This window comes from Myotis myotis, unplaced genomic scaffold (genome assembly GCF_014108235.1).
Source record: "Myotis myotis isolate mMyoMyo1 unplaced genomic scaffold, mMyoMyo1.p scaffold_m19_p_16, whole genome shotgun sequence".
Taxonomy (NCBI): domain Eukaryota; kingdom Metazoa; phylum Chordata; class Mammalia; order Chiroptera; family Vespertilionidae; genus Myotis; species Myotis myotis.
In genome coordinates this window covers 7,700,881-7,725,372 of record NW_023416320.1, presented here as the reverse complement: position 1 = coordinate 7,725,372, position 24,492 = coordinate 7,700,881, and the positions used below count along the sequence as shown (strand labels likewise).

At 38.8% G+C, this 24,492-nt stretch overlaps 1 protein-coding gene across 4 annotated transcripts in view; it reads right to left on the bottom strand.

Annotated features, from left to right (window-relative positions):
* Positions 1 to 16,805, bottom strand: part of TMEM67 (transmembrane protein 67) — a 40,076-nt gene extending 23,271 nt beyond the window's left edge. For 3 of the 4 annotated variants that reach the window (XM_036337705.1, XM_036337704.1, XM_036337706.1), the window contains exons 1-12: positions 16,555 to 16,805; positions 14,651 to 14,739; positions 12,363 to 12,456; positions 11,044 to 11,143; positions 8,668 to 8,737; positions 8,486 to 8,560; positions 6,895 to 6,957; positions 4,758 to 4,912; positions 4,534 to 4,642; positions 3,303 to 3,389; positions 2,911 to 2,976; positions 848 to 1,004 (exon numbers count right to left, since the gene is read on the bottom strand). In XM_036337705.1, the coding sequence (XP_036193598.1) occupies positions 848 to 1,004; positions 2,911 to 2,976; positions 3,303 to 3,389; positions 4,534 to 4,642; positions 4,758 to 4,912; positions 6,895 to 6,957; positions 8,486 to 8,560; positions 8,668 to 8,737; positions 11,044 to 11,143; positions 12,363 to 12,456; positions 14,651 to 14,739; positions 16,555 to 16,747 (1,258 nt within the window). In that variant the 5' untranslated portion in view covers positions 16,748 to 16,805. Of the gene's footprint in view, positions 1 to 847; positions 1,005 to 2,910; positions 2,977 to 3,302; positions 3,390 to 4,533; positions 4,643 to 4,757; positions 4,913 to 6,894; positions 6,958 to 8,485; positions 8,561 to 8,667; positions 8,738 to 11,043; positions 11,144 to 12,362; positions 12,457 to 14,650; positions 14,740 to 16,554 lie in introns of those variants that run through there. The other variant, XM_036337707.1, reaches the window with a different exon arrangement.
* Positions 16,806 to 24,492: the final 7,687 nt, after the last annotated feature.

Below are 24,492 nucleotides of genomic sequence, written 5' to 3'. Positions count from 1 at the left end.
GGGGCGTGCAGGAGGCAGCCGATCAATGATTCTCTCTCATCGTTGATGTTTCTCTCTCTCTCTCCCTTCTCTCTGAAATCAATACAAAATGTTTTTAAAAAATTGTTCAAGATGGCTCTCAAGGAGAAGCTTACTGAATAAATTTAACACACAAAGTTAGTACATTTTGTTTTAGATAAAATTGTTGCAAACACACACACAAAACACACCTATTGTAAGAAATTCCTACTAGATTTTTCTACCTCATTTGAATGTTTTCTGATGGTTTGCACTTTTCATCAGTTTGGAAGAACTGTCCCTGCAAATTACCTGAATAAGCAGAATTTTATAATATGGGAAACAATGAAAGAAATGAATTTGTCCCAAAAACAGCTTCAGGACACCTCGAAGAAGCCCAGTTCTATTACCTTTTTCTCAGGACACACTTTTAGCAATAATATAATTTCTTAACAATAAGCCTGACACATTTTGTAAAAATTTCTAAATATACCAGCAATCTAATTGTTTCACTTTTTAGCATGCTATATAAAACCAAAAAGTAAGAGAGAACCTATGACTGGACAAAAATCGTGCACCTATGGATGAGGACAGTGGGTGGGGAGTGAGGGCGGAGGGTGGGGCAGGAACTGGGAGGAGGGGAGTTATGGGGGGGGAAAAAAGAGGAACAAATGTAATAATCTGAACAATAAAGATTTAATTTTAAAAAAAAAGAAATAAAAAAAAAAAAGAGAGAGAGAGAGAGAACCTATGACCTCTCTTATAATCCATGGTATATTAAGTTATCAGGTTGGTTGACCTATTTATTGAGTTCAGCTCAGAGAAAGAATGGTATAAATGGATGTCTTACCTTGGTTCACAAATATTTTATTGTGTTGAAGATTTAGGTTTAACACAGGCAGAGCCCAAATATATTGGTGTTGATTTTCATCGGTATATTCAAGGTATAAATCAAAAAATATAGGAGTGGGGAAGTCAGTTAAGATCTTAGAGACAGGAATCACACACTGGAAAATAAAAATAAAAGCATCCCGACTGAATATTACAAAGCATATTTATTATCTTTAAAAGACTGGTTTTTAAAAAAAATTTTATAAAATAAAGTATCTTTAAATTACCTTGTCTATATGCATTTCCTTGTGCCTTCCAAAATATGAAGATATAAATATGATTTTTTAAAAATAAGGGCCAAAAAACCCCACAAAACTAACAGTAAAGAACTGCCTGGCTCTTGTCCTACAACCCGGCTATAGAGGATATGCCTTCATTCTCAACATTAAAGGTACAGCAGTGAAAAGGGATGGGGTCCTGATTCTTTTTCCTGATGTGCAATGCTGTCTGTGATTTGGCTCCCTTAACAAAGCCAGGCTCATTTCTCACTGCTCCCTACCAGTTTATAGTCCATTCATACTAATCAACTTGCTGTTCCTGAATATGCTAGGCTACTCTATGTCTCTATCGTTGCAAATGTTGCTGCTGCCTGACAGTCCCTCCCCCACTATGTTCTCCTAGACAACTCATACTCATTCTACGAACCCACGTAGGAAGCCCTTCTCTACTTCCTCAGGAACTGCCAATGATGTACCTTGTCCATACCTATCAACACTTACCATATTCTTTGCAAGTTTCTGTCTATACAGCTGTTTTCTCTACTACTCTGTGAAGTACTTGAGAGGCAGTCAAGTTCAATGGAAAAACCACAACTGTTTAACTTAACAGAACATTAGCTACACAATTTACTTGATGCAAGACCTTAAGTAAATTACCTAACCTCACAGAGTACCATTTCCTCTCTGTGAAGCACAGATAATTATCTCACATAGGTATTTCATGGCTCAGATAACAATGATAAAATGCTGAACACACAGCAGCAGGCATTTAACAAGTATTGATTCTTCTGGCCGTGGTAGACACATTTATTTTTCTTTTGGGGGGGAAATAATATATGACATTTCTGATAATAAAAGTGAATTCATATACATGATAGAAAATTTGCAAAATATAAAAAAGAAAAGGCACGTGTAATCCTATCATACAGACATAACCACATTAAAAATGTTTATTTTCTTCCAGTGTTTTCTATGATAGATTTCTCATCATGGCTTTACCAAAATTGGAATCAGTTTTTTTAAAATATATTTTATTGATTTTTCACAGAGAGGAAGGGAGAGGGACAGAGAGCTAGAAACATCAATGAGAGAGAAACATCAATCAGCTGCCCCCTGTACACCCCCCACTGGGGATGTGCCCTTGACCGGAATCGAACCTGGGACCCCCGAGTCCGCAGGCCGACGCTCCATCCACTGAGCCAAACCAACCAGGGCAGGAATCACAGTTTTATTCTATGGTGTGTGTATATGCATTTAATCAAGAAGTATTTTTGTAAACTACTAAATGTTTAATGGTTCATAATATTCCTTTGTACAATACTGTAATTTCAAAATGGATTATGAAAAGAAGAAAGATCAGGGAAGGAAGGAGAAGGAAAAGATTAAAAAAAGCAGGAGGGTGAGAGGGAGGAGTGAGTAACATTTTTATTAGTCACTAAAAACAAAGTAACAATATTTATTCCCAAACTCTCAGAAGTACATTTTGTTTTGAAGACCTATATGCCTAGAAGCAAATCAACAACTGATTATTAAAATCTAACATTATATGATGTATAAAACTCTGTGGAGGACAAGGTACTCTCTTAAAGCTAATTAAGATTTTTTGTACTCAGGTAATAAAAAAATGTCAATCAGTGAAGTTCTTCATTACTATTAAAAACATTTCCAATTTCAAACATTCAAAGATTATTCCAATTATGCTAATGTGAAAATGAAACTAAAATACAGACTGTTTAAAAAAATAAGTAAATAAATGAATAAAATAAAATACAGACTGTTTAATGCAGTTCAAACTTAAACTTACGTCTTGTCGATAGGTTGTTCCAAAAGAATACGCTGCATTTAATCTTGTTTCTGTGTCTGGACAAAGCTACAGCACAAGAATACAACTGATAAGTATCTCTCACAAATGTTTTCTTGGATTGTAGTCAAGAATTCTCAAATCCAAGCTGATCTCCATATAAAGTATTATACTTTATATAATACTTACCCAATGTATTAAAGGTATGAAAGTTAAGAAGGAAAAAAGTTAAATGAAAGTCCTAACAAGGTGCTTTTGAGAAATTCCAATTTAAAGCACAAGAAAAAATCAACTATAGCATGCAACTGATACTCCATTATTCAAGCAATAAACTAATCTTTTCCTCAGGCAAAAATAAGGCACTTAAGTAATTCTTTAGCTAGAATCATGCTAACCTGTAAAACACCACCTTCTAAAGTTTGCCACTTGAGAAAATTTCCTCTTACATCATAGGAAGCAGCAACAAACTTCATTTGTGTATTCTGATTAAAGAAAAACAAGAATAAAATAATGTCACATACTCTAAAAGCAATAGTCTTCTCTATATATAAAAGGCCAAGTGACCAGCCATACGTCCATCCAACCATCTGACCGGCCAGCCGGTACATATGACGCACACTGGCAATTTAAAAATAAACGCTGACTCGCACATGCGCGATACATATAAAGCTCTTGCGCCAAGCTAGGCAGAGTAGGAATATTCCTACCTGAACCCATTTTTGGACATGGTCAGTTACATGTTGCTTTCTCTCGAGTTTGAAGAGCATGTGGCATTATGTTAAAGTTGTAAATACTTCATCACAAGGGAAATTAGTCAAGCACTCTGAAAGTGTTTTTCCTCTTACTGTGGTATACAGGGAGATATTAGAATAAGTTTAATCACTTTATCAGTCACTGTTTTTATGTCATGTTTTTGGTGTTATTTCTTCTAATTGGTTTCCTTTCAATGTGCACAAATCCGTGCACTGGGCCACTAGTATTCTATAAATAAATTGTTATTGATGACTGACTGATCTTTTCTTTTTCCAGAGATCAAATATTAAATTCAGTTATCTTAACTTTGAAGCAAAATTAATCCAAGTGTCTCTATGACTGAACACACCTAAAATAAATTGACCAGATTTTGTGGTTTTTTTGGCACAAAAACTATTGTTTCAGAATTGAGGGGTAGTGCTAGTGACAACCTCCTTTCAAGCCTGTTAAATAGAGTGTAGGGATAGGGGAGGGAATAATCTGTTACTTCATTCCACAGAGTCAAAAAGCTGGAGGTGAGAACTGGGACTGGTGAAGTGCTGGGGAAGTGGCAGAGAGCCCTGGTCTGTGTTTGGAAGTACTTCGTAAATATGTAGAGATATAAAGGGACAGAGACTGTTTTGCATTTGGTGATGAGAACTATCTTTCCCAACCCCACAAGTACTACTTTCTGCCATAATCACATAATCCAGACATATACATATATGTACTCAAATAAGACAGCTAAACTCTATTTTGTTTAGTTACTATGAATAGTTGATACTTAGATTTAGTAATTAAAATCGAAAAACAACCTAAAGAAGCAATACTTATGACTAGTAACATTCTTATTCCCTTTTCAAATTGAAAATAAAAATGTTGTTATGCTTGTACCTGGTTTTGCCCTTTAAAACTGAAATTTGAAGGAAGAGGTGTAGTAGTGAGGATTTGAGGTGCTAATCCAAGCTGATCTCCATAGAACAGCCATGGGAGATTCTGTCTCCTATGAACAATTACAATTGTTTTAATAATGGGGAAGCAATATTTATATTAATATTTGTGAAAGTAACTGCACTGAATGTGGCAAAATGACAGTTCATCCATCAGATTATCCTCACCAAAACGAAACAGAATGAACAGTGCGCAGTCCAGCAGTATTTTCAAAGACAAACTGAAATAGTCGACATGCATCAAAAGTGGCAGAGTTATAAGAATTCATGTTCATCACACACATATTTCCAAGAGCTTGGCAAGATGTTAGATTGGCATATACCTACAAGAGAACAATGACAAAGAATTGTAACATGGATTTTAATATCCTAAAAAAAGTTGGTATAATAGATTATGCTCGGTTTTAATTTTACCTATTCTACAAATTATTCTTTTGGGTATTCTTTTACTTTTTGATACCTTTCCTCTGTTTACATACAAAAGAATTTTATATATGGCAGAAGAATAATGGGTACATTTTAATTGTAAAGTTAGGCTGAAATTAAAGACAAGCAATTGAAAGAACTAAAACCTTATAGCATGACGTTTAAAAAAACTGTTAAGTAGAATAATTATATTTGAAAGAATAATTTGTTTGCATATTAAATCTTATTTATATATATAAAAGGCTAATATGCAAAGTGTCCCCTCGGGAGTTCAACCAGGGGACCGGGAGTTCAATTGCTTGCTACATCCAACACTGACCACAGGGGAGGGGGCGTGCAGAATGAAGGAAGGCCCCAGCCAGCAGCCGGCAGCTGGGGAAGGGAGGCCCTGGCTGGCAGCCAGGCCTAGGGACCCTACCTGTGCACGAATTTCATGCACCGGGCCTCTAGTATCTATCTATCTATCTATCTATCTATCTATATATATATATATATATATATATCCATTGAGTTAAGTAACTTGTTTTATAAATAATAAAATAAGATCATTTGTTGAGCCCCTCAAACTCCTTACTCAGTTTTCCACATCAGAAAAAGGAAACCCCATTTTTACAGTTATTCAAGTCAAAACACTAGAGTGATCTTTTCTCCCTTCCCATATCCAACTCATTAGTAAATCATGCCAGCTCAATCTCCAAAATATAAGCAGAAGTATATCATTTCCACAGTACCATCCTTGTCCCTCACTCAGATTATCCTAATACTCTCCTAACTGGTCTCCCAGCTTCTGTCGTTGTCCCAACAAAATCTGCTCTCCATGCTACAGTGGTCCTTTTAAAACCTGACGTTCAATCATGTCTTCCTTTGCAGGAAATCCTTACCTCCCTTACAGTAAACCCCAGATCCTTGCCACAGCCACTCCTATCATCCCTGAACCCACATCTCCACTTGCCCTGCTCTCTCTGCTCCTGCCACCCCAGCCTCTTTCCTGTATCTTAAGCATGAACAAGCCAGGTAACTCCTGCTTTGGGACCTCGGTATCTGCGTGATCTTTGCTTAGAACATTCTTCACTTTATGTGATTCACTCTCACTTCCTTCAGATTTCCACTCAAATATCACCTTTTCAAAGATGCCTGTCCTGGTCACCCTATATAAAATAGCACCCTCTTCCATTCTCAACATGCTTTATCCTGATTTATTTGTCTTCATAGCACTTAGCATCACCTGACATTTTAAAATGTCTTTTTCTGAAATACATAACCTGATTTCAGAACAGGGCTGGGAACAGAGTAGGTCATCAATAAACATTTACTAAATGACTGTATGAATCAGTTTCAGATGAATAAGCTTAGAGACATTCATTCAATCTTATATAACAAGATACAAAATTAATAACATTTTCTTTATATATTCTTATTCAATCCACTAGAAAGGGTTTATTCTTCTAATAGTCAAAGAGATAAATCTACTTAGAAAACTTTTGTGATCTGAGGGGGAAAAAAGTGTAATTCTTCAAAATTATATACAAATATACAACTAGAGGCCCGGTGCACGAAATTCGTGCACTTGGGTGGGGGGGGGGGGGTCCCTCAGCCTGGCCTGCGCCCTCTCGCAATCTGGGATCTCTCACTCCTTATGCTCAGCTTGCTGCTCCTTAGTGGCAGGCTACTTACCACTCAGCTCACCGCTCCTTAGCCCTGCATCGGAGGTGGGAGAGCCTCCTGCCACTGCCGTTGTGCTTGCCAGCCATGAGCCTGGCTTCTGGCTGAGAGGCTGCTCCCCCTGGTGGTCAGTGCGCATCATAGCGACCGGTCGTTCTGTTGTAATGGCATCTTAGGCTTTTATTATATAGATTATGTTTTAAAAATTCAAACTTACCCAACAAGCAGCTGCTGATGAATGCAAATACCTTGCAAACCATTCTGAAGTGATGGACATGCCCTGCAAACAAAAACATGAATTTTAGTTTTAAATTCAAATAAAAATTCCTTAATACTACAATGTTAGGAAGATGTTAATATGCATATTGTTGAATGCAAAAAGACTAACATGACTTCCTCAATGTGATTAAAAACACAGATTCTAATGGGAATATAAGAATTAATTCTAGCCCTGGTCGGTGTGGATCAGTTGGTTAGAGCGTTGTCCTATGCACTGGTCAGGGAACATGCATAGGTTGCCAACTCCATCCCCAGCAGGGGGTGTACCAGAGGCAGACAATCGATGTTTCTCAAGGCTGTTTTTCTCTCTCTCTCTCTCTCTTTCTATATATATATATATATATATATATACACACACACACACACACATATATGTATATATATCAATAAAATGTATTTTTTTTAAATAAGGTTTCACTACCTTCAAAATGAGAGATTAAAAAGAACTCCAAGGTATCACCTTGGAATTAAACTCCTATTTAATACTAGAGGCCTGATGTGTGAAATTCATGCATGGGTAGTGTCCCTAGGCCTGGCCAGCAATCAGGGCCCATCTGTGGGGTGACGGGGGGTGTGGGGGGGATGGTACGATCGGGAGCCCCTGCTGGCACCCGCCTTGGCCGGCCTAGCGCTGTCCGCTTCTGCTGGCATACTGGGTATCCTCCATGCTTATAACTAACTCCCAGTCAGTCATCCAACTCCTGTTCTCTTGGATTTGTGATCTCTTCAGTTCCAATTCATTCATACTTCCCATTTTCCATCCCAGATGCTGGCATCACTAGGATCTGTTGCAAAAGCTCTAACTCTATGCCACCATGCCCTCATCTATAAATAAAGAACCTGGCTGGATATGAATAATCCTCATTTCTCCAGTGACTACCATGTACAGGCACTGTGAGGTAGGTGTTATTATTATGCCCAATTTCCAGACAATGAAACTGAAGTTTAGAAATGTTAACTAAATCCAAAGATACAAAGCAGATGACTGGTAAATCCAGAGTTGAAATCTAGTCTCTGGTGCTCCTAATTAAATTATACTGCATTCTTTACATGACCTATAATGGACCTTTCAGCCTAAACATTCTGAGGTTCACTGAAAAAGGAAGGAGCCAAAGTAGAGAAGACAGGAACTGAACTTATAAAGTATAATGCTGAGTTGTTAGTCTGTTTCTTAGACTGATAGTTTCTGTTTTAAAGTGATTTACAGTCCTCGCTGGTTTAGCTCAGGGCATAGAGAGTCGGCCTGCGGACCGAAGGGTCCCAGGTTCAGTTCTGGTCAAGGGCACATGCTCGGGTTGCAGGCTCGATCCCCAGTGGGGAGCGTGCAAAAGGCAGCCGATCAATGATTCTCTCTCATCATTGATGTTTCTATCTCTCTCACCCTCTCCTTTCCTCTCTGAAATCAATAAAAGATATTTTTTAAAAAATAAAGTGATTTACACATATATGTTCCTTATTTTAATCCCAAATTAATTACCAAAGAAATGCAGAAATATTCTTAATGAAACAAAAAATTTAAACATACTCACAAGCTCTCCATAACGTGCAGGTGAAATCATAGGTGGAAGAAAATTCCCTGTGCTGCTGAAACACAAGCCCCCTGTCTAAAAAATGAATGAACAAATGAATAAATAAATAAAACAGATTTTGGAACAGTATAAGCAATTTAATTTTAAAATATTATATACTTTATCAATTTGATTAGCCTTACTAAAGTGTTAGGTTCTAAACACGCACAGGACCTGCTGGTATTAATGAATGTTGGCTCACATCGGACACACCTGTCAATATAACAAAAATAATATTTTAAATGTCAATGAGTTATGCTAAACCTGAATTTAATCAAGAACTTGTCTTCCTAAACACTAGATTAGATTCATTCAGCTAAGCAATTACTTGTAATAAGAAAATAAATTAAAAATATTAACACTGGCCAAAACCGGTTTGGCTCAGTGGATAGAGCGTCGGCCTGCGGACTGAAGGGTCCCGGGTTCGATTCCGGTCAAGGGCATGTACCTGGGTTGCGGGCACATCCCCAGTGGGGGATGTGCAGGAGGCGGCTGATCGATGTTTCTCTCTCATCGGTGTTTCTAACTCTCTATCTCTTTCCCTTCCTCTCTGTGGAAAATCAATAAAATATATTTAAAAAAAAAAAAATATTAACACTGACTTGAATAGTTTTATCCCACTCTTTTTTTTTTTTTAAATCTATTTTATTGATTTTTTACAGAGAGGAAGGGAGAGAGAGAGCGAGCTAGAAACATCGATGAGAGAGAAACATCGATCAGCTGCCTCCTGCACATCTCCTACTGGGGTTGTGCCCGCAACCCAGGTACATGCCCTTGACCGGAATCGAACCTGGGACCTTTCAGTCCGCAGGCTGAGGCTCTATCCACTGAGCCAAACCGGTTTCGGCTTATCCCACTCTTAGTAATGCAAGGCAAGGTATAAATAAATAAAATTAACCAGTATGGTTTCTTTTGAAACCATATGGGATGTAAGGAATAAATAATACTGAATAGCAAAGATGGATAAATCACTCAATTAACAAATGAGCTCAAAAACTCGTATAAATGAAACCCAATCCATTTTTATAAGTACTTATATCAAATATACTTTCCCTATTTTATCTGCCACAAAGCAAAAAAGTAACATGCTGAAAAGAAACTTGTATCTACCACTTATCAAACTTACAACCAACAATTTTAAAGTCTATTCATCATTGTTTATTTTAGGAAAGTATATTTTTCATTAATGAACAATATAAAGGGACAGAGGACATTAAACTAGTGGGGACACTGATGGTTTTAGATGGTATTTATTACTTGCAAGATAGAGCAGGTAGGAGGAGGGGTTCGGGGGAGGTACAGAGCTCTGACTAGGCTTAGAGACGTTTTGGAGGGGAGGGTCTGAGGACCCGCCCCGTAGTCCGTATTTGGGAGCTACAATGCAGGGCAGCCTGAAAGAAAAGATGATCCAACACTAAGTATCCCCAGAAGAAGCTGCTCAAGTATTTTCCATCTTGAACTTGACAATCGAACTGAAAACTGTACTTAAAGGGCAGTAACCTCTAAAACTGAAGAAACTGAAATAGGAATAATGTGTTTGAGTTAGAGAGAGGGAGTGGTGTGTGTGCATGCATGTTTGGTGTGTACATATGCATGCACAAATGGGGAACAGGAAGTGATAGAGAAGAGGGCTACAAGAGTGTAACTAAATTATATTTATCATTACATTTATTCATGTTTTCTTATGTAACATAATATATGAAGCACAGTACCTGGTTTATAGTAAGTACGATGTAAATATAAGTTACTATTATATATTGTAAAGGGTGTCCCAAAATTCACGCAAGAAGTAATTTTGATAGAAAACACAGATTTATAATTAAAAATTGTAAATTTTTTATTGATTCATAAAGTATACAGTATAGGGTTATGTATGGAATAGCACATCGGGTAAATGGCCTCCACGGCTTTGCTGGCACATACGCAAAGCCATGGTCTTCATTAGTCTTCATTGTCTCTGCTCCTGGGCCATAATTGGTACTTGGTAATGCTTATCAAATTGAAGGGATTGAAATCAAAGGGCAACAGATATTAGAATCTGATTCAATAAACCAAGTAAAATTAGGCTTTTATTTTTTGTTGTTGTTGTTAATGCTCATGGAAAATTCAAATCGTGCGTGAATTTTGGGACACCCTTTATTACAGATACATACAAATTACATAATAACAAACAAAAGTAGCTAATGTGCACTTACTCTGGAGCACCATGCAAAGAACTTAACATATTTATTTCTAAGCTGTGATAACAGCCTATGAAGTGGGGGGAGGTACCACTCTAAAGCAAGGAGACTGACCTATTGAGCTCTCCAGGGTCAAACAACTGACAAGAGACAACATATAAACCCTATTCTGTCTCATTCTCGAGGCCTCAGCTTCTTTAGCTGTTAATGTCTACTGCTATCCTTCCTTGGGTTATTGTGAGGAGCAAATGATATGGGAAAGTACTTTAAAAAGGTACAGAATCTGCATAAATATAAAATGACGCAGTTAATGCAGTCAGCACGCAGCACGCTGCTTACCTGTTTCCTAAGGCATTTGCTACTGTAAAAGAGTTTTCCGTTCCATCACAGAGCTTACAAGTTGCTTGAGACAACAACGCTCCATTTACATCTCTTTCCACTAAAATATAAGAGCAAAATTCAGATGTAACTCATAGCCAATATCTAAGCTTGTACGTACTTACTACATCTCACTTGCAATTCTAATAATTCTCAAAACATTATTTGCATTAAAGGCATGTTAAGCACCTCAATTATATAGAAAAGTGAAATCCTCCCCAGTCAGATAAAAAAAAATACAAAAATGAATTCTCCAAATCCTCATAACAATAAATTAATATTTTTTCTTGAAAAATTTCCTTACCTCTTTACCTGTATGTTCCTGCTACACTGAGAATGGGGAAACAAGCATTTTTTCAGACGGCTGCTAAGTTTCTGCCACTTAGAGGGCTCTTGATAGTATCGACTAAAATTTTAAATTCACATACCCTACAACACTACAATTTCAGTTTTAGAGACCTAACCTACTGAAACGTATATACATGCATATAAGGGTATTCATCGAAGCATTGTATTTGTTAGAAAACAATCTAACATGTGGTCTATCTTTATGAAAGAACCATGTACACTTGAGAAGAATGTATATTCTGCAGCTTTGGGGTGAAATGTTCTATAAATGTCAATTAAGTCCATCTGATCCAGTGTGTCCTTTAGAGTCACTGTTTCCTTGTTAATTTTTTTGTCTGGAAGATCTATCCAGTGAAATTAGTGGGTGTTAAAGTCCCCTAGTATGATTATTGTTGTCGATCTCTCCCTTAAAATCCTCTAGAAGTCTTTTTTATATATTTAGGTGCTCCTATATTGGGTACATATATGTTTACCAGCGTTATATCCTCTTGTATCATTGATCCTTTTGGTATTATGTGGTGATCTTTGTTGTCTCTTGTGATGGCCGTCATTTTGAAGTCTAGTTTGTCAGAGATGAGTATTGCTACCCCAGCTTTTTTTTTTTTTTCTTTTCCATTTGCTGGGTCCTGACATTAAGAGGAATGCTTGTTATTTTTCCTTATTAAGCATCATGTTGGCTTTTGAGTTGGAACTTATATTTTATCATATTATATTAAGGAAGTATCCATCTAATCCTACATTATTAAGAATTATTAAAAATCAGATAGGGCTTTTTATCTTCTTCCTAATGCCTGCTGCTGTTTCAAACATCATTAAATTTTGAAAAAGAGTAATAAAGAAATTGTTAAGAAACCACCATGCTATTTCAATTAATGCCCTTATCAAACACAAATAAAGATGTGTTACTATTTCATAAGAAGTCTACTTCTTACCTAAAATATGGCCAGGAGGGCAGTGGCATTTTCCTTCTGCAGTCAAACCACCAGGGCAAGAAATGCAGTTCCAGCCATCTTTGGTAACACCTTTCTAAATTAAAAAAAAAAAAAATTTTTTTTCTCCTTCTTAACTTCTTCCTCCCTTTGAACATATAAGTCCAAAAGCCACAATACTGTATAATTTGTAGTTTTTATTCACATACATAATATACATATAGGCCTCCTAAAAGTTTTCCTGTGTAGCCAATTTGTGTTTATATTCCAAAATTAAGATAGCCCTAACCGGTTTGGCTCAGTGGATAGAGCATCGGCATGCGGACTCAAGGGTCCCAGGTTCGATTCCGGTCAAGGGCATATGCCTTGGTTGCGGGCACATACCCAGTAGGGAGTGGGCAGGAGGCAGCTGACCGATGTTTCTCTCTCATCGGTGTTTCTAACTCTCTATCCCTCTCCCATCCTCTCTGTAAAAAATCAATAAAATATATTTTTAAAAAAATTAAGATATACATTTATAACCATGTATTGGCTACTATTAACTCTGGGCAATAGTTCTTTCTTCTTCATGATTTTCAGTTCAAATGAGTCCTTGCTTTTATAATTAATACTGTCATTCAGTTTTTTCATTTACAAAGATAAAACAACATTCAACAGAATTTAATAAGTAGCCAATTAAGTTGTCTTACTTGTCCTAAAATAATTATTCTAATCTCTAATAATCCAAATACATTAGCTTTTAAAAATTAAGTTATGATTCAAAATAGGCTAATGTTATGGTATATAAGTGATATGTAAACAAAGTTGTTAAAATTAAATTATGAGGCTATTTCCTTCCATCCATTAATAGTTGGTATCAGTAAAATATGACATCATTCAAAATTGGGCTTATTACATGATTTACAAAAAAATATGAGACCAAAGTACAGTAATTACATTACAAACATGAATGTAGCCGAAATTAATAGAGAACAATGGCAATAAAAAAACAATGCCACAAATTATTTTAAATTTGGGTTGAAAAACTGGATATATCAATAAGTGCTCCTATATTTGGCAGCACATTTATATAAGACTACTTAAATATTATGACTTCTTAGTAATGTCATTGAAAAACAAATATCCTTTGGCATCATTTCCTAATAGTGGCTATTTATCATAAGGTCAATATTTCCAAAAGTAAAAAATAAATATCAAAATGATCATCAAATCTATAAGTACTAGCCATAAAGTAGGACAGCTGGTAACTGTATTATATTCCCAAATTCAAGGGTTTTGTTTTTTTTTATCACAGATAATGAGAAGATATATTATTAGAAAAGTCAGAACTGGCACACAGAAACTCTTAATTATCCTAAATCAGAGGTCCTCAAACTACGGCCCGCCCGCCGAAAACATTTATCTGGCCCGCCGGGTGTTTTTGCCGCCGCTGCCTGTCCTGCTTAGCAGCCGACTCGTCCCAGGCCCACAGTGCACATGTGTGGAATGTCTGAAGGACAGTGAACTGGCCCCCTGTTTAAAAAGTTTGAGGACGCCTGTCCTAAATGATTGAAAATATATTCCTGTTAAGAATCATCATATATAATAACTATTAGCTTCCTAATTTTCCCCAAACCCTACATAATAAAAGCATAGTATGCAAATTGTCCCCTTGACCGGGAGTTTGACCAGGGGGTGGGGCCAGCCAGCAGCAGGTGGCCAGGGGAAGAAAGGGAGGCTTCAGCCAGCCACCTCCAGCTGCTAGGGACCCTACCAGTGCACGAATTTCGTGCACTGAGCCTCTAGTTATGATATAATGAAATGACTAAGAGAATAGCACAGATATTATTTAACCTATTTAATGATGCAAATTGGCATTTCATGAACTTACCAATGTAATATCATTACAAACACAACTTATTACATAAAACATTGAAATATAGATCTAAGACACCAAACTCAATTTGTACCAAAGGATACACATACTCCAAATTGCTGCATATATGTATCATTCATTTATTTTTCTCTATAACTGAATTACTCTATGAGGAAAAGTAAAAACACACCATTTTTGTGAGAGTTTTTTATTTCAAATTTTAAAAAAGTAAAGCAATAGATTCCCATGTACTCCAAATTTGCATAAAATTTTACCAATCTCCCAAAATTTACTCTAGTAAAAAAAAAAAAAAGTTAGCTTTATAATGTTAAAGGTTGTGGGGAAATAGTAGTGTACAGTATCAAATGGTAGTTTAAAAAATGCATTTAATTTACTACTTGCACAGTAAAATTATTTAAAGATAAATACTCTATACCTTGTCTTCTGGGCACTTTTTACAAATAATATCAGCTCCTCCGTTATTAGAGATCATCTGAAATCCTGGTAGACACACACATGAAGTTCCTAAAAAGAAGAGAACCAATGGTGACCTTGGTAAATAAAAATGTAACTCCAAGACAGGGAAACTTTTAGTAATTCTTAAGATCTAGAGAAGTAGTATAGTAGTTTAGAGCAAAACTCAGGCGCCAGTACTGTCTAGGTTCAAATCCAGAAACACACTCCTGGGGTTCTAATCTTGAGCAAGTTACTGAACTTTTCTGTGCTCTGGCTTCCACTTTGATAAAGTGGAAAAAGAACAATAATTCCCTCATAGGGTTAATATGAATATTAAATTAGTTGTTATATGTAAAGGTCTTAGAATGTGTGGGGCATACAGTAGCTATGGTGTTCGCTACCATTTTTAGTGCAAGCATAATAAATTATTGAACTATTAAACTAATAATATTGACTGATATGGAAATTTCACATTTCTATTTCACCCAAACATACACACATATCCAATAAATTTAAATTTACTTTGTCAAAACAAAACCTTATTAGAAAAGTTACACTCATTTCAATAAATTACGATATTCTTCTGTTTGCACAGATAGTAAACATTATGGGATAATCACTATTCAATTTGCTGGTAAGGGCATCATTCTCTAAGGAAGCCTGAAGTGGAAACGGCACCTATAGGAATCTTTGTACTAGAATGCATATATCCGGGTTCATAATTATGAAACTAACACCAGGCATTCTAGAGTCTGTGAAATTCTTTCTCATTCATATACTCTCACCGGAGGGGCCTGACCTGTCCTATTTAATGACTTAAACGGGGATATGTCAACTTTGAAGATGGCAGAAATTTAATACCATGGGTGACGAAATCGAGATTGAAAACATCTGAGACTTTTCGATCTTGATTTGGTCACCCAAAATAAATCCAGATAAACAGGAGCATGGAACAGACTGACAAATTTCAGAGGGAAGGTGGGGGTGGGTGGGTGGGGAGAGATTAATAGGGGAACTTATAATGTATATATCCATAGGCCATGGACACACTGGGAGGGGCAGGTGTGGTGTGGAGGGGGTGATAAAAGGGGGAGATATCTGTAATATTCTCAACAATAAAGATAAACTAAAAAACAAACAACAAAAAACATCTTAGACTTTAGAACATAGGAAAAGTCTTATTCTAAGCAGTTTCCATGAAGAGAACAAGGACCAAATGATGGATATTTCAAGCAAAAAAAAATAAAAAGATAAAAATTAGGCTTCATTGAAAGAGACCTTAAGGTCAATTAGTAATATTCAATAATAAAAGGAATAAGTCCTAAGGAAACCTATAATATTATAGACACATGCTCTAGTCTAGGTCCAGGCTCAGGGCAGAGAGACACACGCTCTTCCAGTCCTCAATTTCGGTGGCAAAGAGGGACATTACAACCTCACCTGGGGATCCATGTCCTTATCTGTACAGTGAGGAGACGGGACCTGCGGGAGTGTCAGGTCCCCTCCAGCTCTAAGGTTCTGGCTTTGGAAGAGTAAGATAAACGGTGGTCCCAGCCCCAAGGGCTCATTTGCATCCCCTCCCCACCTGTCCTGTCGCCTGCTCCTCTGTACCTCAGATGGCTTCTCCATGTTTTCTCCCTGCGCTAGGCAGCTTTCTGGGCGCTCCCTAAAGACCCTTCGGCGGAGGAACGCGGGGGGGGGGGGGGGGGGGCACTGGCGCCGAGTAGCGGACTCGGGGTCCCCCAGACTGCAACCCTCCAAGGAAATCTGGACAGTTAATTGTCCAGAAAGGCTCTTCCCGCCGACGGAAAGGTGTTCCAGCGACGTCGGGGACGGGCACGGCAGCCAGCCGGGGTGTCCGCGGGGCCAGGCCCGCCGTCTCACCTCGGGCGTCCTGCCGCTGGTGGGCTCCGCACGGGGCGCAGGAGAGCGCGGAGATGTCGAAGTACTGGCTGCGGCCGCAGGTCTCCGGCTGCCGGAAAGGGAAGGAGAAGGTCTGGGCCTGTGAGACGCCAGGGAGGACCCACTGGAGGAACACGGTCACGGCCGCGACCGCCCAGCTGGACCGGAGAGCCATCGCCACCCCAGCCCGCTGCGGCCCGTCACCATGGAGCCGACGCCGCCGGCGCCCAGCTCCAGCGCCCCGTCAGCCTTTGCGGCGACTCTGCAGAGCCGATTGGACAACTCCCGCCTGAGGTTCCGGAAGTGTCTGCAAATGCTGCTTGGTTGCTAGGTTACCAAAGCGGCACGCGGGTCGCTGGCTGTTTCTAAAAATGGATGGGTTGGCGGTGCGCTAACCCTGAAGCCAGGCAGGGAGACGCTGTCTTTAACAGGTTTGTTTCAAACTCTGGGGCGCGACCCATAGGCGGGACGTGAAGTCAATGTGGAGGTCGGGAAATAAAATACCACCGGAAAGAAAACAGCAGATTGCATCGCACAAATTACAAGTATTGTTTCAGCCCTAGCCGGTTTGGCTCAGTGGATAGAGCACTGGCCTGCGGACTGAAGGGTCCCGGTCCGATTCTGGTCAAGGGCACATGCCCAGGTTGCGGGTTTGATCCTCAGTAGGGGGCATAAAGGAGGCAGCTGATCAATGATTCTCTCTCATCATTGATGTTTCTATCTCACTCTCCCTCTCCCTTCCTCTCTGAAATATATATGTGTGTAAAAGTATTGTTTCATTAAATTGTTATATGATATTTACATCAGAATTTATCCAGACTAGGTCATTTCATGTTAAAGGAGACAGTCCAAAAAAGTATTTGGCAAAATTCATTTGTCAGAAAAGTAGGCAAAATACTGATATTTAATGCTGGAAGACTGGCTTAAGAACCAAAGAAAGGTATTTGCTGCCAGACCTTTCTTTGCGTTTCTACTTTCCTTGTTTTGAGCATAGGAAATCATGTATGTAAAATGCAATCATATGTATCCCACCTGTGAATAAAGAAGGAAACTCGTATTTTAAAATCAAATTTATATGTACATGAATGTTGTCTTTCAAAGTAGACACCCTTTAAAAAAAAACTTTTAAAAAATTGTTTCTTAAGGCAAAGTAGACACCCTTGGAGGCTATTAGCCCCAACCAATTCAAAAATGACCTTCAGAGCCCGTTTATAGGTCATAAAAGAACATTTTATTTCTTAATATTTAAATCTCACTTGTTGTTATTGTATTTTGTATTTTTGTCCCCCACCCCCAATGGCCTGGCATTATTTTAAACCACCTTATTCAGCAGCAACCGCATAAAACGACTTTTGGCTTTCTCAAAAACAAACAAAAAACCCACTCATTTTGTAATAAAAATGATTATTTGTCACTCATAAGGAAAATAACACATAATATTTTCAATGCCCATGAAAAATGCATCTAAGGATGTTAGATAACTTTATTGGCACAGTTAGGCCTAGTAATTCGCACGTGATCATCCCCAAAAGACCAGCATTCGCTCAGTCACTAATGTCTATGACACAGGAGGTGTATGTTCTGAAAACCCTTCCTTAAAGAGGAATTCTAAAAAATGTTTGAATAATTACTGTGTTGGTGAAGTGTCTAATTTGAAGTGGAAATCACTTACAGAATACAATTTGGTAAAACCATATGACTGTATAAATGTTAATGGGGACTCAGAAAGGGTCTGGTGAGAATAGTTGAGATTCATATGTAGAAGCTTCCTATGGGTGAATAACTGTCGTCTTCCTTAATGAAATGCATACTGTTGTTATATGCTTTATAAAAAAGATCAGGATAATAAAATGTATGCCTTGCCTACTATATAATTAAAGTACTGAAAGACCTCCCAGTCATGATGGTCTTCTTTGTGTCCCCCCACAGTGCACTGTGCTAGGCACTTGACAGCATGAACCTTAACTCTTCATAAGAACTCTTTGAGGCGCCCTGACCAGTTTGGCTCAGTGCATAGAGCGTTGGCCTGCGGACTCAAGGGTCCCAGGTTCGATTCCGGTCAAGGGCATGTACCTTGGTTGCGGGCACCTCCCCAGTGGGGAGTGTGCAGGAGGCAGCTGATCGGTGTGTTTCTCTCATCAATGTTTCTAACTCTCTATCCCTCTCCCTTCCTCTCTGTAAAAAATCAATAAAATATATTAAAAAAAAAAAAAAAGAACTCTTTGAGGCAATACTATTTCTTTGAATTCTTTTACAAAAAAGGAAACTGAGGATCAAAAAAAGTTACATTAGCCTGGCTGGTGTGGCTCAGTGGTTGAATATCGATCCATGGACCAGGAAGTTATGGTTTGATTTCCCATCAAGCATGTGCCTGCGTTGCTGGCTGGATCCCCAGTAGAGGGCGTGAGAGAGCAGCCCATGTACTAGTATGATTCCCATCATTGTTTCTATCTCTCTCTCCCTCCCTCTCTCTGAAATCAACAAATACACATATATTTTTTTAAGTTTATCACCCTGGCAATTGTTGCTCAATGGTTAGAGCACCAGCTTGCACACTGACGGGCCGAGGGTTCAGTTCTCAGTCAAAGGCACGTACCTGGGCTGCAGCTTCTATCCCGATCCCCCCCACATGGATGTTTCTCTCTCTTTTTCTCCTCTCTCTCCCTCTCCCTTCCTCCTTCCCACCCTTCCACTATATCTAAAAGCAACAGAAGAGTATCCTTGAGGATTAACCAAAAAGAAAAAAAAGTTACATTATTTAAGAAGTGGTGAAACTCGAATTTACCTCCATTTGTTATCTCTGAAACCTGTTATCTTTTCAATCTATTAAGCATTTTTGTGGAATGTTTTGGCATATTCTACAATAGTACAAACCTATTGTTGTTACTTAACAGTGGAACTATGATTGTGTAAGACCTTTGGACACTGCACCTAGCAAAACTGCTCCCAAAGAGCTAGAGAGCTTATTTGTAGGAGAAGGATTAAAAATAGATACAGTTAGTTTCCCTCGTAGGTGATGTCAGTCATGTCCATGACTTCAATGACCACTTTTTGCAGATGACTCACGTAATTATATATCTCTAGGTCAAGTATCTTTTCTGAGCCCCGAACCAGTATTTCCACTGCTTGCTTTAAAACTCCAATTGGGTGGGATGAAGTGTTTATATTTTATTTTACTTTATATTTTTTTAATATATGTTTACTGATTTCAGAGAGGAAGGGAGAGGGAGAGAGAGAGAGGTAGAAACATCAATGATGAAAGAGATTTATTGATCGGCTGCCCACTGGGAACTGAGCCTGCAACCCTGGCATGTGCCCTTGACCAGAATCGAACCCGGGACCTTTTAGTCTGCAGGCCGACACTCTATCCACTGAGCCAAACCAGCTAGGGCATGAAGGGTTTTTAATTCAAGGTGTCCGGAACAACTCATGATCTCCATTTTTTATCCAACCCCCAATTTTGTCTTTTTCCCATGTCATATCTGGGGGAATGGTCACATTGTGCAATCTATAATATAGGTCAAAAATCTAGAAGTCACTTTTGACGCTTTCCTTCCCTTCATCTACTCATTTCAGTCCATTACCAAGACCTCTTGACTTTTATCTTCTAAATATCTCTTGCATTTACTGCACAAAATCCCTTAAATTCTTTTAACCTCTAACCATCACTACCACCCTAAAAATGCTATTTTTTCCCATATTCATTACTGCAATGACCTATTTTAAAACTTAGTGTTTTAGTTTTCAGCATTAACAACAGACTGCACACTGTGAAAGATGAAGATTTGCTTTCTACCACATTTTCTGAATCCCTTCATATTTCTAACATATTTATTTTAAAATTTAGAGATAGAGTAGTAAGTCCTTTTCCATTATTGTGACTACTTAAGTGCTATTTACAACTGAGTCATGTACCATGCCACACTTTTTACTTTCTCTAATGTAGGTATCTTTGCTTCTTTACTTGTCATGTGCTATCATTAATTCCTAATTTTTCCTCAGAACGGTTACTCTTCTTTCAATGTGTTTAACACATTTAGTATATGCCAGGTTCTCCTCTAAGTACCTGTAGTCCTCATCATAGCCCTTTAAAGCAGGTACTATTATCCCGAATTTATAAATGAGGAATTTATACACACAGAAAATCAATAAAAACTTGTATTAGGATCCAAGAATCTATATATTTTTTTTTAGGAAAATACTTTATTTAATTATTTTTATTGAGTTACAATTGACTTAGCATTATATTAATTTCAAGTGTACAATATAATGAATTGATATTTGTATATTCTATGAAATTATCATAATAAGTTTAATATCCATAACCATACAACCATACATAATTACAAAATTTCTTTTTCTTATGTGGATGGGGCGGAGGGGGGGGGTGCGGAGGGCGCGGGGCGGGGAGGGAGGGGAAGGCCACATGATAACCTGACTAGTTCAGGGAAGCCTGCATGGCTGTTTTGCAATCTCAAAGACCTAAAGTAAACACAAACAATGGTCTGAAATTAAAACTTTAACTAAAAGCAGTTTACAGTGGATAGTCATGTCCTAGACCAGTATCTTCCCTGATAAAGGTCAATCTTTACCTTAATTGAGCTTATTGTCTCCCCACCAGGACAGAGACCATAAATTCCTTCATTGTTATTGTTATCATGTTAATTGTTGACTGTTAACTATCCTGCACCCACCTTAGTAAAAGAAGTATGTTAGAAAAATAGAAGTATGTGTCCATCATTTTACTTTTTATCCAATCCCAGAGGTTCTCCCCCACCCCCTTTCTTTCTCCACCTCCCTAATCTATCACCAATCTCCTCCTTAGATTGTAATGTATAAAACAAGATAAAAAACTGCCATTCTCCAGAGCATTATCCCAATCCGTTGAGATTCTGCTTCCTGGCAATTGTCAACAGTTTGGCTCAAATAAACCATAAAAAATTTCTTTACAGATTTGAATGTTTTTACATTAACACTTGTGAAGAGCATTTTTAGAATCTATTGTCTTAGCAGCCTTCAAATATTCAGGACAGTATTATTAACTACTAGAGGCCCGGTGCATGAAATTCATGCACTGGGGGAGGGGAGAGTCCCTCAGCCCAGCCTGCGCCCTCTCACAGTCCAGGAGCCCTTAGGGGAGCCCTCGGGGGAGCGGGCCTAAGTCCTCAGTCGGACATCCTTAGTGCTGCCACAGAGGTGGGAGAGGCTCCCACCACCGCTGCTGTGCTCGCCAGCTGTGAGCCCAGCTTCTGACTGTGGGAGCGCACTGACCACCAGGGGGCAGCTCCAGCGTTCAGCATCTTCCCCCTGGTGGTCAGTGCGTGTCATAGCAACCGATTGTTCCACTGTTTGGGCAATTGGCATATTAGCCTTTTATTATTTAGGATAGTCACTATGCTATACATTACAGCCCCATGACTTATTTATTTTATGACTGGAAGTTTGTACCTTTTGACACCCTTCACCCATTTTGCCTACCTTCCACCCCCTGCCTTTTGCAACCACTAATCTGTTTTATCAATGAGCCTGGATTTTTGTTTGTTTGGTTGGTTGGTTCATTTCTTTTTCTTTTTTTTTAAAGATTCTACATATAAGTGAGATTGTCTGGTATTGGTGTTTCTCTGGCTGATTTATTTCACTTAGTTTATGCCCTCAAGGTCCATCCAGGTTGTTGCAAATGGCAAGATTTCATTTTTTTAATGGCTAAATTATATATATATATATTACATCTTTGTCCACTATTCATTGATGGGCACTTAAGTTGTTTCCATATCTTGTCTATTGTAAATAATGCTACAGAAAACATGGGAGTGCGTATTTCTTTTTAAGTTAGTGTTTCATTTTCTTCGATAAATACTCAGAACTGGAATTGCTGGACCATGTGGTAGTTATGTTATTGGAGAAAAGCGTGGGTGGTCTTTCTCCATTGCTAGTGGGAGTGGGATTCTTGGAGTGCTGCTGGAATAAGCATTTCTGGAGGCCTCCATGGGAAGATATGATATGGTAGAAAGCATTATTCCCATGGAATTACATCTCTTCAATAAGGCTAGAAACATAGAGTCCAGAGTTTCTGTTCCATGTTGGAGTTGGGTCTGATATACCATCAGGCTACTTGCAGTCCATTAGTCCACTGAGAAATCTCTGTAATATATTCCATAGTGGCTGCACCAATTTACATTGCCACCAACAGTGCACAAAGATTCCCTTTTCTTTACATCTTCTCTAACACTTGTCATTTCTCATCTTTTCTATAATAACCATGCTATCGGGTGTGACATAATATCTCACTCTGGTTTTGATTTGCATTTCCCTGATGATTAGTGATATCGAGCACCTTTTCAGGTACCTGTTGGCCATGTGTATGTTTTTGTTCTTGAGAAATGACTATTTACATTGTTTGCCCATTTTTAAATCAGATTGTGTTTTTGCTATTCAGTTGTCTGGCTTGTGTAGATATTTTGGATATTAACCCCTGATCAGTCAGATACATGATTTGAAAAGATTTTCTCCCATTCCATAGGTTGCCTTTTTATTTTTGTTGATGGTTTCCTTTGCTGTGCAGCTTTTTAGTTGGATGTAGTCCCACTTGTTTATTTTTGCTTCTGTTGCCTCAGGCATTTATGTTCTTAACCACTATGTTGGTCTCTACAAGAATAGTTGGGGGTTTCTTGACTGGACTACAGTGTGTGCTGTGATTTGCCTGGGCTGGTCACAGGGCATTTCCCATGTCAGTATTTTTTCCTCCTCCTCACCCCACTGTTGTGCTCATCAAATTCCCCAGAAAGAATCCTCTCCCTGGAGGATGTAAGCCTGGCTGCTGCCAGGTTTAGTGGGGAAATAGGGTGTGAGTTTCATCATTCAGTTTTATCATTCACATAATGTCCTTCTTTTATATATAGACCCACTGATCTCATCTGTATCAGTTGTCCCCTAGTCATACTTCCTCTGGAGAATAAGCTTTCAATTTTCTACTCTAGCTGGTTTCTTGGTGGGAAGGAAGTCTTAAATGCATGTCTTTAGTGCTTTATAAATTGATGTTCAATGAACTCTGTTTTCATCTCTTTCCCCAGGAGAAGCTATTGAGGACTCCCACATCTTTAACAACTTATTTGGTGCATATCAAGTTGCCTTTTAGTTTCCCTACTGTCAATTTCGGATTCAACCTTTTGGGATTCATGAAAGAAATGATCACCTTCTCATCTGCCTCCTGCTTGCAAAGTTTTTTTTGCTATTCCCTCCCACCCTATTAGCTTCATTCTTATCAAACACTTATTTCCATTGTATTTTGGTATCAGAATTGCCAAATAGTCTATCTATACTAATAAAGGGTAATATGCAAATTGGTCACGACCAGATATGCTAATTAGTCACGACCAGTATGCAAATTGACTGTTGCTCCAACACACAAGATGGCTGCCCCCATGTGGCCACAAGATGGCCTGCGGGGGAGGGCAGTTGTGGGCGATCAGGCCAGCAGGGGAGGGCAGTTAGAGGCGACTGGGCCAGCAGAGGAGGGCAGTTAGGGGCAACCGGGCCAGCAGGGGAGGGCACTTGGGGGCGATTGGGCCAGCAGGGGAACAGTTAGGCATTGTTCAGGCTGGCAGGGGAGTGGTTAGGAGGTGATCAGGATGGCCGGCAGAAGTGGTTAGGGGTAATCAGGCAGGCAGTAAGCAGTTGGGAGCCAGCAGTCCTGGATTGTGAGAGGGATGTCCGACTGCCTGTTTAGGCCCGATCCCACAGGGATTGGGCATGGGATTGGGCCTAAACAGGCAGTCAGACATTCCTCAAGGGGTCCCAGATTGGAGGCGGTGCAGGCTGGGCTGAGTGACACCCCCCCCCCCCAGTGCACAAATTTTGTGCACTGGGCCTCTAGTATATATATAAAAGCCAAGCAACCAGAACAACTGGTCACTATGACAT